This window comes from Pinus tabuliformis, chromosome 3_1 (assembly GCF_031772625.1).
Source record: "Pinus tabuliformis cultivar Carrire ecotype Pingquan chromosome 3_1, CPIR1, whole genome shotgun sequence".
Classification (NCBI taxonomy): Eukaryota; Viridiplantae; Streptophyta; class Pinopsida; order Pinales; family Pinaceae; genus Pinus; species Pinus tabuliformis.
The window spans coordinates 590632109-590648044 of NC_142301.1; the positions used below are offsets into that span (position 1 = coordinate 590632109).

Here is a 15936-nt window from a genome sequence, read left to right on the forward strand (position 1 = left end):
AAGCCAAACCCAAGCCCACATATTCCACGACTCGCTTCGTCATTATTCTCACCATCGGAATAACTTGTCAAAATAAACATGCTCTTCCATGGGATATGTTTTGTAAAATGATTCCTGTATCAGACATCTTTGCAGTTCTTATATATGGATAAACTGGATGAGGAGAAGTTCTTATATATGAATGAATGCAGCAGCATGACCACACATCTTTGGGGAATCACAGGCAAGAAAATCGCTGCAATTAATAATTTAGGGAGTTTGATCCATCTCAAAAGGTTAGCCTTGCAAAATAATGGAAAAACTGTGAGGGAGGGAACGCTGGGAAGTATGATCGAAATGGAAACTCTCAGCTTGAAATTCACAAAAATGGAATGTCTACCCAGTGATATAAGCAACATGTTAAAATTGAGAAGATTGGTATTGGAGTGCTGTGACCTGGTTGGATTGGACAGCAAGTTTTGTGAATTTACTGAACTTAATCGTTTTTCATTGTATAATTGTTTCATGTTAAAAGAGCTCCCACATTTACAAAAGCTCAGGAGTCTCAGAAGATTAGATATCTGTGGTTGTTCTAAATTAGAAAAGTTACCACAAGAATTTGGTGAAATTGGGGCATTTTTATCCCTGGAGTTATTTTCACTAGTAGAATTAAGTAGTTTAGAGAAGTTGCCAATATTAAAGGAGGGAGCAATGCCCTCACTTCAAATATTTACCATAATGGAATGTCCAGTGTTGAAATTATTACCAAAAACTTATTTGAAGTTGAAAACACTTCAAAAGATAAGAATTTTTGGTTGTTCAACATTAGTGGAAAATTCAGAAGATGCTAGTGACAGCAAAACAGTGATAAAAGTAATCAGGATGTCTACCGAAGAGACTCAAGCAGCAAAAGAAAAGTTTTCTTCCAGAGCACTAGGAAAAGGAGGAGGGTGGTTTTATGGTGAACACTGGAGCGAAGAGTTTTTCCTTTTCCTCAGAGGCCTTAATAGACTTGTATGACTGATCTTTTCAAAATCAATATTGTATACTGATAATAACAGTACCTAGCTCATATCATTTCACTTTAATAGTTTTATTAGTCTTGTAAAAGCCCAGTTTTGCTGATATATTTTATGTAAATAAAGTGCCATGTGACATAATTTTATCGAACATCAGGTTGCAAGCACTGGAATTCCCGACCCTGCCTTTCTTATATTAGAAAATTATCACTTAGTTTTAGAAATCTTGAGTTTTCAGCTTTTCAAACAAAGTGTTATAGAGCATAGAGTAATCATTTTCTACAACTTAATTTAATTTAAATATAGTTAAATTAGAAAAATATATTTTTAATTTAAAAACAAAATTAAATAATAATCATTTTCTACAATTTAATTTAATTTAAATATAGTTAAATTAGAAAAATGTATTTTTAATTTAAAAACAAAATTAAATAATGATAATAATATTATAGTTAAAGGTAAAAAGAACACAATTAATTGTAATTTAACATGACTGGATAGAAACAAATAATATAATGGTTAATAAGTCATAGCTCTATCTAAGTGAGTGATTTTATGAGTTTACCACAAAGAAATTTTTACCTAAGATATTAACTCTTTGTGATTCACCAAGCAAGTAGTTTCACCATTAATTAATAGTTAACCATAATAGTTAAGCATGTTCTTTACTAAATATTAATGTAATTAATAAAATGTGTAAATGCTCTATAAAATATAAACAAGATTGAAAAGTTTTATAAAATATATAATATTTTGCCTTGTGAGCAAAGATGACACACAAATTGAGCAATGGGTAAGCATATATTTTACTAAGTATTGATGTAATTAATAAGAGGTGTAAATGCTCTATAAAATATAAACAAAAGTTTTATAAAATATATAATATTTTGCCATTTAAGCAAGGATAACGCACACAAATTGAGCAATGGTATATATATATATATAAAATTGGAGATGAAATTTATTAAAAAGATAATTTTAAGGAACTCATACTTATTCCAATAGATTATTGGTTGGATTTATTATTTATGGTTGTATCTTATATCAACATGAATTTGGGCTATGGAAATATACGCTCATAAATAAAGTTTTTAGAAATTATTAACTTATGTATTAGGTTTTGAATAATTAATTTAGCAAAGCAATTAAATATGTTACGTAATATATTAGAAGGTTATTCATTGCGTTATCTAATTAATACATGTTTACATTAAGAATAGTATGGTATATCCAATAGTCATAGCACATAAGAAATAGTATGGTATATCCAATAAATTATTTCTCAAAGTAATTAAATTTTTTAACCATTATTAATTTAGGTAAGTTTTTGAATAATTTATCAAAATAAGTTATGTGATCTGTGATTTATATCAATAATTTTATTATAATATATATATATATATATATATATATATATATATATATATAGATATGTTTATTGATTTTGTTACTTTAATGTGTTATTATTGATTTTGTTGCTTTATTAAGACATGTTCACATTATGCATATTCATATTATTAATAAGTATAATACATATCCCCTAATTACGCCGTAAGGCGTTCCCTCTGAAATCGACTCTCCTCTTGTCTTACGTGTCTTACCATGATCCGTCCGATCTTATGTTAGACGATTAAACTGTTTTCCACCGTTAATCAAAAATATTGTTATAATTAAAAATAACAGTCGAAAATTCATCCTTTTCTTGGGGCAGCGAATGGGCAGCGAATGATCCTTTTCTTGGAGGGGCGAACCCTCTTGGAGCAGCGAATGATCCTTTTCTTGGAGCGGCGAACACTCTTGGAGTAGCGAATGATTGAGAGAAGGTAGATGGCCATGGCTTGCCTCGCAGAATATCATCCTCCTCTATCTTATCCATCCATGAAACCTCTTGTTGTTCCGTCCCTGTCTAGCAAGTTTCCTGGGTATCCCTGCCAAAGAGGATTTCCTGTCCAGGGAATGTCTCATTTGACATCTCCACCATGGTATTCCATTAGTTACGCTGGCATTTTCATGCCCTCATCTCATCTCGGTTCCCCATTTTCCCTTTTCGCATACAAAACAGAACACCCAATTCCATATTTGATTACATTGTAACGAGTTTCCTTTTTGTGGCAAGATCCTTGGAGCTATGTAATTATTGACCTGCAATTCATTTGACAATCATCGACCTGCAGGACAATCATCGATGCGGTTGAATGACGGTAATGGCATAAAGGTAAAAGAAATCGTAAGCTCTCAGAATCAGTCACTGATCACGAAATGGTGAATTTATGAATTTTATGTCGCTAAGTTAGCCTAAATTTTTCTTTAGATCTGTTATTGCTAAAATAAAATCTTTGTTTTATGCTCTCAGCATCAATAACCGATCACGAAATGGTGAATTTAAGAATTTTATTTAGTTAAATTAGCCTATTTTTTTCTTTAAATTTGTTCTTGCTAAAATAAAATATTTGTTTTAAGCCCTCAGCATCAGTGAACGATCATAAAATGGTGAATTTATGAACTTTATTTAGCTAAATTAGCGTAAAATTTTCTTTAAATCCGTTCTTGCCAAAATAAAATGTATGCACGAAATTTTTTCTATATAAATTTTTTCATGTGGAAATGAAATGGATGCATGAAAGAGAATTTTAATAAATATGTCCTTGCAGTAATAAAATGAGAGCATGAAAAGAGATTTTTCCAACCTAGTTCTTTCCTAGTTATGCGAGGTTTTCCATTTTCAAGAGAATAACACTCTGCATGCAACATATAAGGAGCTTAGTATTAATTTCCATACAAATAAGACTGGATACTAAACAGTTTCATGCAAGAGGAATCGGTTGTATTATTTAAATTACAAATCCTATTAACAGAACCCAATGAAGATCATATTATAACTTATAACCAAAAAATGAATAATCTTTGAAAGGAACACTATGCTGCAACACATTTGACCGTACAGATATAACAGGGACTTTATCATAACAATAAAAGCGTATAACCATTAACCTTGAAAGTGCAGATCTAGTCTCATAGATAATTAAACAGACTTTGTTCTCATAAATAGGAAATAAATTGTTCTCTTGTCTGTGGACAGAGTCAATTATACAAGAAAACTATAACAATACAGCTACATCGTGAGGTCGAAGCCAAACTATGAAACCCTTGTTACACAAAGAACAATCCAAGGATAAGTAAGTAGTCGCTCAACAACTGTTTGAGGATGTCGGAGTAAATACCTGGAAGTAGAGGCAAACCCTGTTAGGAAACAGGGCCTTAACCAGACCCCCTTTCCTCATTGTTGTAACCAGAGGAACAAAACTAACACTGGAAAAGAGGGTAAGCTGCTACAGGAGTATACTTGTGATTTTACCACCATAGTGCCGGAGTAAATACATGGAAGCACAACCATAGTGCTGGAGTAAATACCTGGAAGCAGAGGCAAACCCTGTTAAGAAACAGGGCCTTAACCAGACCCCTTTTCCTCATTGTTGTAGCCAGAGGAACAAAACTAACTCTAAAATACAGGGTAATTAAATGTATAAATAATTTATAATCATTTTTTTTAAATCATCCATTCTCAAACTAATAGAACAATCCAAGAATAAATAAGTAGTTTAACTCCTTGAGGATGCCGGAGTAAATACCTGGAAGCAGAGGCAAACCCTGTTAAGAAACAAAGCCTTAACCAGACCCCTTTTCCTCATTGTTGTAGCCAAGGGAAATAGAGGTACCTATTACAAAAAAGCAATAGTCAAAATAGTTTTAACAGAGAGGAACAAAACTAACACTCGAATAGTGGGTAAGATGCTACAGGAGTATCCCTGTGATTTTACCACCATAGTGCCGCGAGTTGTAACTTTACCGGCAAACAGACAAGAAAATGCTCAAAAAAACCAAGGCTGTAGGAGCCGGAAACGTCCCTTACATCAAACCCTCGTTTTATCTGGGTGCATGTATTGCTAAAGGAAACCATCCGATGGTGCGGCCCTCCTGTGACAGATGAGAGCACCTGTGCAGAGAAGGTCGAGAGGAGAACCACGCATAACTGGAAGTCAGTTCTGGGGTTCTGGTGGGAAAAGCATCGATCTGAATCCGAGCAAGAACCAGTGGTTCCTCTGTCATGACTTTGGCAGAGAGCAGCAACATGCTCTGAACAATTGGAGAGAATGGTGTTCGAGACGGAGGGTTAGGGTAGGCTCTTAGCCTGAAAAGAGGGGGAAGGTTTTCCACCGTCAGATGAGCATCGTCGCTCCAGACAGTCGATGCAGTGACAATCCCGAGAACAATGCCAAGTGTCTGTGGGTGGAAACAAACTTAGAAGCCTCCATTGATAGGTGTTATACACTGAAGGTTAATGGCTACGTCAAATCATATACAGGTGTTATATACAGAAGGTTAATGGCTAACTCAAATCATATATGTGCTAAACATTGTAACTCGTATGGCCTAAATGAAAATATTTCTCTATGCATGACTCAACATGAAAATAATTCTCCGTTCATGACTTAACTCATGTTTAACGTAGTTGCTCCTTGAAACTTTCATTTTCTTTCCTGTTATTATGATGCACAGTGGGGTGAGAAGGAACTATCAGAAAAAACGTCCCCATTTCATTAATTGGTAGCCTGCTTATTATTAGGGGTACGTATTATTTTCATGTAGTCCAAAATCATGGTTGCACGTTTCTTTCCATATATAAATTTCTCCATATGAATGATCAGTGAGGAGGAATTTGAAGTAATGATACACAAGTATTGATGGTTGGATTGAAAAATTTAACAGTATCGTTATTCAACCATTACTATTATTTTGTAAATTATTGAAGCAGTAATTTTATTTTAATTATAGTGCCCAGTGTTGTTACTCAACCATTATTATTATTCTGTAAATTATTGAAGCAGTAATTTTATTTTAATTTTTTAATTATAGTGCCAAGAATACAGTATTGTTATTCAACCATTACAATTATTTTGTAAATTATTGAAGCAGTAATTTTATTTTAATTATAGTGCTTAGAATATATTTTTAAATGTATAAATAATTTATAATATTTTTTTAAATCATCCATTCTAAAACTAATAATAAATGATTCAGAATACAATATATTTGATATTCTTGGAAATTACTCTAACCACTCTTTCCTCATTTCACAACTCACAGCTTCAAAGGTTTATTAGTAATATTGTCATTCTATTAAAATACTTTAATAGTATTTATTATTTCCATTCCAGTCAAATCCTATTACTTAAAACCCATAGCTTTCTACAGATCTAGTGGTTGAGTCCCATAGTTATTCAGTAGTGCAAGGTTAGGTTGAGTCCCAAAGTTACTCAATAGTAAAAGCAAAGGCTCGATAAATGCATATATTCTTCCATACCAATATGAATGATATTGCTGAGGAATTTGAAATAATGACACATATTGATGGTTGGATTGGAATTTCAATAGTATTGTTATTCTACCATTACGATTATTCTACAATTTCTAATGTATTTTATGGCATTTAAAAATATGTTTTAAATGTGTAAATTTTTTATAATATTTGAAAATTTGTTAAAAAATTGAGCATATTAAAGATCAATAATAAATGAATATAAATACAATGTAGCTGATAATCTTCAAAAGTATCTAAAAAGCTAAAGTAACCACTCTTGCTTCATCTCACAACAGCTACAGGCTTTGAATAGTATTATAATTTTATGAACATTTATTATTTCTTTTTTTTTAAATATTATTGATTAGAATTCAGCAATAAAATAAATTTAAGTAACTTTTATCTAACTGATGATTGGTGCATTTTGAGGACATTTATTGGTCCAAAATCCATAATTAATCCTATCTACTTCAACCACCCAAAAAAATAAATAAAAGAAAAATTAAATTCATTTCCCTCATTATGTATGAAAGGTCTAGATTAATTTTGTACCTAGTAATATTGTAATTTTATAAATGATGCTTAATTAACATTTATGATAAAGCATTAAAAATAAATTCATGAAGTTTTAAATAAAGAGTTTTTTGAATAAAGAGTGATTGTATACATTGTTAATCATTTAAGTTGTTAAATGATTAAATATAGTTAGTATGTGATTAAAAGTAGTGGAATTTCAAATCAAGCAATTTGCTTAATCATATAAGTAGTAAGAGACTTTCTCTACAAGATAGTCAACTGTAAGAATCCCACTTGGACATGCGAGAATATTTTCTACCTAGTATAACAGTTGCAGCAGGACTTTCTCTATACAATAGTCAACTTTAAGAATCCCACTTGGACATGTGAGAATATCTTCTATGTGGTATAACAGTTGCAGTAGGACTTTCTCTATAGGATAGTCAACTTTAAGAATCCCACCTGGACATGTGAGAATATCTTCTACGTGGTATAACAGTCATGTCTCGAGAGACTTTAGAGTTGCAGCATCTCTCCATGATAACATTTAAATCAATCATTCTATTTATAAGACAACATTTATCTAGAACCCATGATAAAGCAAACCAAATCTCACACACCATTCACAATCTCCATAGCCACATTGCATCATTATATTTTTTAATATATAATTTTATGGTTTTAATTTATTAAACTTGTGATAATTTTAAAAAGGTGTAGTCTTTTTTTCTTTTTTCCCAAAGTCAAGTAATACAATATTTTGTGGGATTGATATTTCTTAAAATATAAAATAATATGCCGAAAATTGTTATTATTATAATCATTGTTGTTATTATTATAATCATTGTAATTGTATCACGCTGGTTGACATTGTTATCGTCATCATCATCAACATTGTTATTGTGATCGCCAATATCATGGTTGTTGTCATCTTAGATATTTTCCCTCAAATTTAAAATAATTTAAATTGTTTGACTTGTAAAAAATAGACAAGGTGGGATACTTGCATATGCCTCTTTTGTTTTATTTTATTATATTTAGCATTAACAATTATTTTTCACTCAAATTGGGCTATAGTTAGATTACATAACATATCACTTCTTTCTTCATCTATTCTCTTTTTCTATATGTGCTATTCTCTTTTTCTAAATGTGCTATCGACTTAGTTTCCTTTACAACTTTCGATGCAAATGCTAGTTATATTATAAATAAATATAATATATATCCCCTAATTATAACGTATTAGGAATATGTATAATATATACCATAGTTACCAAAAAAAACTGCATTAAATTAACCTTATATCAAATAAATACAATACCACCCCAATTGTCATTGCCCATCTAAAAAATATTTCATCATTCTCAAAATCGAGGTTAAAAAAATTAAAACTTAATGACACCGTAAAATGTTCCCCACTGAAAAAGAAAGCCCTTCCATGCCACATGTATTGTTGTGTTGTGAGACGTTTATTTTTATTTTTATGTTAGAAGATTCAAACAACCTCGGCCATGGCATTGAAAAATACTACAGATATTTTGGGTAGGAGCCTCTTCCTCTCATTTGGGAGCCTCACATTGGCTGTTTGTGGTGTCTTTCGAAACCGTTCGACCTAACCCTCGCTTCAGTTTCTCATTACCAGCGTTTGTGATGGGAGGGTTTCACTCTGCAACTCCATCTATCAACAGTAAGCTCGTCACCGCTCCAACGACAACGACCTCTTCCTCTTGGGATTCCAGGTTATTTGCGACTGCCTTGACGCCACATACACTCAGCGACTGATTCTCTACTCCATCATTCGTTCTCAGATACAATTTCTGCGTTAACAAGGTTTTCATTACCATGGTTAGAGGCGGCAGCTTCCCAGGATTTTCCTATCTGCTTCACATGCTTGCAGGCAACTAGGATTTATTTCCTTTACTGGGTGATTTCCCTGGGGTTTATTTCCTTTACTGGGTAATTCCCCTTATTGTAAACTCTGCTACTATATTATGCTATAGATTAATTATAATTGCAGACTTTAATATGACATTTGTGTTTGATTTTCTGGAATTACGATTTATGTATCTATGTTTTCATTTTAATGGACAATATGTTGTGCTCTGCTCCAGAAGTTAAACCCTCGTACTGTTTTTTCTCAAATTGTTAAAAAATGTGTCAGATGGTTATTTTGTTATTATTACCGTTCAAAAACTATATTAGTATTTATTTACCAGTATGGATTCCGGAATAATTTCCAGTTCTCGCCAGTGATACGATTACTGTTCCAATTAAATTTCATGTACATTCATGGTTATAACATTGTTGTGTTGGCTTACTCATTTTCCTTGTTATATTTTGAACTCTACCCTTCTGCAACCGCCTCACTGTTACTTCTTTTGGTAATTTTGAGAGGTAAATCCAAAGGTGTATGATTTCTCCAACCGGCTTCGTGACCTCCACGGCCTTCCCATAGCGCTGGTTAAATTAAATTGCTGAGTGTGTCTTTCATCACGTTGAACACTTGATATAAGACTTTCTGTTTTTCTTTCATATGTCAATCTGTGAGTTAAGCATTTTCTTATTTTTTAGTAAAACTTTACTTGAATAACATGACCTGTTCAATAAGATAGTACTTAGATTATAGGGTTTTCAGTTTGAACTACTGTCCCTTCAAGTGTAGACAGACAGGTTCTTTTGTATAATACAACAATTAATTCTAAGCAATGAATTATCGCAGCAATTGTTTTAGTTCTTCTCGGGATAACAATTTTACACAGCCGCTAAAGATAAATCTTTCCCTCATAGTAATTATGTTCTCTTTTGTTTTCTTTTGGAAAGAATAGAAACTAAAGTACCATCAATTCTTCTCGGGATAACAATTTTACACAGCCACAGAGGATAAATCTTTCCCCCATAGTAATTATGTTCTCTTTTGTTTGTTTTTGGAAAGAATAGGAACTAAAGTACCGTCACTATCTTCTACCGTGAAAATCTTCATTTCTACAGAAACAAACAAATATTTCCTTTTTCTTTTAATTATATTCACATGGTAGTTATGTTTTTACCCTGTTGTTCTTTCCATTGATCTGAGACGCATAACTGTTGTCATATAAACCCTCAATAACAGTCACATCGTTCCTGCAGAATTCTCTTGATTAAATAGTTCAAGTATATAAATTGTAACTTTCAACCACTTATTTGCTGATTATAGGCACACACTTGGTATCGAGTGTACCGGAAACATTGATTCATGAAAAGAGAGTTGGTGAGGAAAAAATGGCTCCTCGCTCTGCAATGAAGGTCGTTGCAGCAAACCCTACTCACAAGACGGAGATCGCTGGAGATGCACAGTCGAGGCAGGCAGCGCAAAAGGTTGATTCAGAGCAGGCTGACACTGTCGAAACCGAAGTGCCGAAGCAGTCATCGAACAACCCAGATGGAGCAGAGGCGATATCTGGCGCCGACACAGAGGACGGAACCGAGCTAGGTCGATTTATCCGTGCACAGGGAAAGGAAACAGATTCCGTTTACAAATCCCATAGCCATCGCTGGAGGAAACCTGCACATCTCAGTTGCCTTACCTATAGCGCACGAACTGGATACAACAGGGGAAATGCCATGGATGACAAATACGATCCAGGCCGCGTCGCTCCTCTCTGCAAGACTATATACAGGTACCTACTCCATTACAAGCTACAGAAGGAGCTCCCCATAGCGGCTGAAGAGTTGAACCCAGGTCAGCTTATTTACTGTGGAAAGAAGACTATTATGACTATTCCGGAGAGCGACAGGGGCTCTATGGCTAGGGATCTTGGCAACTACGCCATTAAGGACAGCAATACAAACATTTACCCTCAGAGCTTTGTGGACAGCAGAAAGGAGTCCGCGGAAGAACCAGAACTTAAATCGCTGGTAAACCCTCTCATTTTTCAAGTTTTTATAAAAACCCCTAATGGGAGGACACATCTGGCGTGGGTACAGATCACCAAATCAGTATTGCTATTGAAGAACAGCATCTTCCAGAATACTGGATATCCTACAGGATCACAGGTTTTAATCTATGGAGGCAGAGTACTCCAAGACAACAAAACCCTCATGGAATACAAAATCCTACCTGAGTCTTCCATCACACTCAACTTGCGGCTGAGAGGTGGTGTGGCAGACCATCACAAAGTAAATCCCTCAGGCAGCGGCATAGGAAGGCAGCGCTGCAAAATTCCCAGAAACACAACAAAAGCAACAACGTGCAAGGTTATCATTCAAAGACATCCTAGAAGGAAACAAACCAGCTACAACCACAACAAAACAAGCTGGCACAGCACCAGCCCCATACATAGTAGAGCAGCTGAGTTACACCCTAGAAATAAACATGGACATACCAGAAACAGACAATGACTGTACTTCATTCGAAAAACAAGCTTTAATTTGCAGATTCAACTACTACTGGCCCAAATCTATGGATCTTTTCCTTTGGGTTTTCAGAACCTGGACACCTACATGCGACATTCGTCTCTGTTCCAAAGGTTTCTTCATTGTAAAATTTCAGACAGTAGAGGAAAGGGACATCATCATGAGGGAAGGACCATGGTTCATGGGATCCACGGGTCTCTTCATTACTCCATGGTTTCCAGAATTTGATCCAAATACAATGGTTGTATCTCAGATGTCGGTCTGGGTTCGTCTTCACAACCTACCTCTACACTTCTGGAGCCCTCAAGTCCTGTCTATTATAGGCAACACCATTGGGCGATTCATCAAAATGGACACAGACAGAACGGAGGAAGGAATCTACACATTTGCACGCATATGTGTGGAAGTAGACCTCAGCAAAGGATTTCCAGACCAAATACAACTCAAGTATAAACAGAAATACTGGACACAAATACTAGATTATGAAAATACTGCATTCAGATGCAGAATTTGTCGCCAAACAGGGCATCTTCAAAACACATGCCCAGAAGCCAAAAAGGATATGCGTAGGAAGAAGAAAGTAGGAAAACAGCCCAAGGGATGGCAATTCTCCCCACCAGACCCTGAAGATGTCCTAGTTAAGGAGGAAGATTCGGAACAAGAACCCCCATTCCCCAAGAGAACAATCAGATCCACAAGGAGCCAGAAACTATGGAACATGTAACAACAGATCTGATGGACTCTTTGCCGGCAAAGATACCAGACACATCGGATACCAGTGGTGCCAAAAGACAACATTCTTCAGACCACTCGGATTCAGACAAGGATAATCCTCGCCCTGAGGAGGACACCTCACTCGTATTATTTTCATCCTTACCGACTCAGGGGGAGTGGCGGAAGGTTGAGAAGAAAAAAGGGAGAAAAACATAATTTTCTCCCCATTGTACATTAATTTTCTTGTTTTTTTCGGTCTAATTTTTTCTTTGATCAGCGATTTTTGGCCAGCTATGGGATATGCGCTTCAGCATCTACAAAATGTAATTTTGTTATCATTAATAAAATTACGATTTTTCTTACGGGAAAGTGTGTACCGGAAACATGTTGTATCAATAACAAGGCACTATGTTCCTCATACTAGTCACAATCTATGGTTAAATGAACAGTGTACAACATACATGAGATCATGAAACTTATAGCAATGAAAATGCCAGTAGAACGAGGATCTCTTCAAGTAAGAAGAGCTTGAATTCTCTTCCCCTGTGTAGCAAAATCACCCAATACAGTCTGTATCCTTGCAGCCAAAAACCTTAATCGACCATATCTCGTTCTAACAATATCTGAAGCCTCAGAGCTCTGTAATGGATCAAATTCCTCATCAAGTTCGTCCTGATCAACGGCATCTGCATTGGAAATTCGTGTATCCATGTGCGGTGGCATCTTGCCGAAACCTATAGTGCCATCTACCAATGAGAAAACTGTAGAAGAAAATTGTTGGTATAATGAGTTCTGGGTACCAAACTAGAACAAGGAAGTGGAAGTGCACTAAAACTGTTGTAATGGGATTCCTCCACTGACATATATCATCAACCCATTTGGAAACAGATGCAACTCCAGAGAGAACAGTGATAATTCTCAACCAGTTAGCCTTACTTCTCCTCTTGCTCCACATATTAGACTCTATATCCAACAAGTATTGCACTACTTCCTGCCTCAAAGGTGGCTTAGCACGAGCTAATCACAATCCAACAATCTTCATTGTTGTGTTTCTTAACATGTCCTGCGAACTTAGGCTCAACGAATGCAAATAATGCATCTTAGGAAGCAATGGCTGAGAGTAAATCTGAACAACATCAAGCACAGAAGAGTAGGAAAACCACACTGCGAGTTCAATTTCTCCCATTTTTTTCACACCAGAACGCTGGAGAACCAACAATGGATAGGAATTTCTATAAACTCGATTTCTTTCCATGAAAGCTCTACTCCAAGGCAATCAATTCCATGCCCACATCATTCGGAATGGGGTTGTGGGGAACATTAACGGTGATACCAATCTTTTCATAATATATACCAAGTGTGGCAGTCTAAAAGATGCGCGCCCAATTTTTGATAAAATGGCTGACCGCAATTTGGTATCATGGACTGCCATGATTGCAGCTTATGCAAGGTGTAGTAATTGTAATGAAGCGCTCAAGCTCTTTAATGAAATGCAGAGGAGTAGGGTGAAGGCGGACTGTTTTCTCTATCCTAGCCTTCTCAAGGCATGCACTGGCTTAACAGCTCTGCAACAGGGCAAGGAGCTCCATGGATCCACGATTAGGAATAGATTTGAGTATGAATTCTTTGTGGGGAGTGCCCTTGTGGCCTTGTTTACAAAATGCAGCAGTATGGAGTTTGCACACCGAGTGTTTGACCAAATGCCTCAGAGAACTGAGGCGACATGGAATGCAATGCTTGCAGGGTATGCACAGAGTAATCGCCGTAGAGAGGCAATGAAACTGTTCTGCGAAATGCATCTTGCGGGCGTAAAGCCCGATTCCTTTACCTTCGGGAGTGTCATTGCCATGTGCGCAAACTTAGCTGTTCTCAAAGAGGGGAAAGAGATTCACGGATACATAATTGGAACTGGATTTGAGTTGAATGTGTTTGTGAATAGTGCCCTTGTAGATATGTATGCAAAATGTGGAAGTGTTGGTGATGCACGCCAAGTATTTGACTAAATGTTCCAGAGAGATCTAGTTTCGTTGAATTCAATGGTTGTAGGTTATGTGCAGAATGGGCAAAGCGAGGAAGCCTTGAAACTCTTTAGGGAAATGCAATTGGCAGGTTTGAAACCAGATTCATATACTATCTATAGCACTATCCCTGCTTGTGTATGCTTAACGGCTCTACGACAGGGGAAAGAGATCCATAATTATATGATCAGAACTGCGCTTGATGCCAATGTTCTCGCAGTGAATTCCGTAATTGACATGTATGCCAAATGTGGAATTATATTGACAGCACGGCAAGTATTTGACAAATTATCTGAGAGAGATGCGATTTCATGGAATGCAATGATTGCAGGTTATGGTTTACATGGGTGTGGCCAGGATGCCATCTTGCTCTTTTCTAAAATGCACCAAGCAGGCTTGAAACCTGACAGTATCACCTTTATTGGAATTTTGTCTACATCCAGCCGTGCAGGACTAGTGAATGAAGGTTGGAAATACTTCGAGCAGATGATGAACTGCTATCAAATTATGCCAAGTGTTGAGCACTGTGCATGCATAGTTGACCTTCTTGGCCGTGCTGGGCATTTGGATGAAGCATAAAGCTTTGTTAAGAAGATGACCTTAGAGCCAGATGCATGTGTTTGGGGAGCCTTGCTCGGTGACTGTAGAATTCATCAGAGTGTAGAGATAGGAGAACAAACAGCACGACATCTTTTAGAGTTAGAACCCCAGAATCCTGGAAATTATGTGCTACTATCAACCATCTATTCCACTGCTGGTAGCTTAGGAAAATTTATCTTTTCAGGAATCTGCAAGTCTTGGGCTTCAATTACATTGACTCTCAAATACCATAATTTTGGGGACAAATATACTTTTGATCTTGCATTCATCATACTTCCCGTATCAGACTGCCAAGCTTCTGGGAATGTTTCATCTCTCCATGTTCCCATCCAAATTGCAAGCATAATATCACCTTTCACTCTACCATCACCTTCCAACCTAAACCATGAAGGTGCCAAAGGGTTGTCTGGAGGAATTCTTGTTGGAACCACTGAGAGATCAACGCAGACTCCCCCAAGGAAGTCATCCCTTGAATTGCTTCCATCCCATACAGAAAACTCCATAGCGGGTGCTGATTGAAGTGCATCTTTGCCAAAGGCATAGATCTGGTCCCATTCAGGGTATCCAGTATTATGAATTCACATGTACAACCAAGTAACCACATGTCTTTGTAGACTGTTTACAAAGAAATTAAATACAGGGCACAGAACCAGCTTGCAGACAGCCTGTCAAAGAATGGTCTTTATCTTGATCCAGGCTGCTGGTCCTTGGAGGTAAAGTCTGGAGGGGAAGCATTTTCCATACAGGACTTCTCTCTCCCAGGCTTTTGATTATTTGATCTGGTTTTCTCATCCTTTTTTTGCTTTCCAAGCTTCTGTATGGCATATATATGTTTTCTGCCGACTCCTCCCCTCCGTTCTTGCACGATGTGTCTCATCTACATGGATCTGCGTAAGTAACCTTATCCTCGAGTTTTTATGTTCCATGTCCCCAGATTATCCGGTCTCATCAGCATGATATGTACTATTTTGTATCTGTTATATCGACTCAATATAATATAATTTAGCTTTTTCTTTCTTTCTGGAAAAAGAAAAAAAAAAACAAAAACACCACCTTGCCAGTGGTGCAACTTCAAGCTTCGTGACCTTGACACTATCAACGCTCTTTTTTCCTTCCTTGACTACATCTAAATCATTTGATCGACATGATACCTTGGGCGTAGCCTGTAATATTTCCTTATTAGTAGAGTCGAAGTCTGATTCTTCTATTCCTTCTTCCAATGCACGCTTGCTCGGTTTTTCTCAACTTATCGATTATTGAACAGTGCGTCACAGGATCAATTCATGTGTGCTTTAGCTTTCTTTCTTGATATGAATGTTCGAGTAATTCACTTAATAGG

At 36.1% G+C, this 15936-nt stretch overlaps 1 protein-coding gene and 2 pseudogenes across 1 annotated transcript; all 3 read left to right on the forward strand.

Moving 5' to 3' along the window:
• The first annotated feature begins 8341 nt into the window (after window positions 1–8341).
• LOC149188385 (uncharacterized) lies at window positions 8342–11285 on the forward strand. Its single transcript, XM_089411651.1, has 2 exons — window positions 8342–8829; window positions 10067–11285. Exon 2 carries the CDS (start codon window positions 10132–10134, stop codon window positions 11248–11250), a length of 1119 nt encoding a protein of 372 aa, XP_089267777.1. The 5' UTR covers window positions 8342–8829; window positions 10067–10131; the 3' UTR covers window positions 11251–11285.
• A 2091-nt stretch (window positions 11286–13376) lies between these two features.
• LOC149188386 (putative pentatricopeptide repeat-containing protein At3g23330 pseudogene) lies at window positions 13377–13982 on the forward strand (annotated as a pseudogene).
• A 33-nt stretch (window positions 13983–14015) lies between these two features.
• On the forward strand, window positions 14016–14576 carry LOC149188387 (putative pentatricopeptide repeat-containing protein At3g23330 pseudogene; annotated as a pseudogene).
• The last annotated feature ends 1360 nt before the right edge of the window (window positions 14577–15936 follow it).

Coding starts and splice junctions, on each gene's coding strand:
- LOC149188385 (XM_089411651.1), top strand. CDS start 10,132: ATGGCTCCTCGCTCTGCAATGAAGGTCGTTGCAGCAAACCCTACTCAC.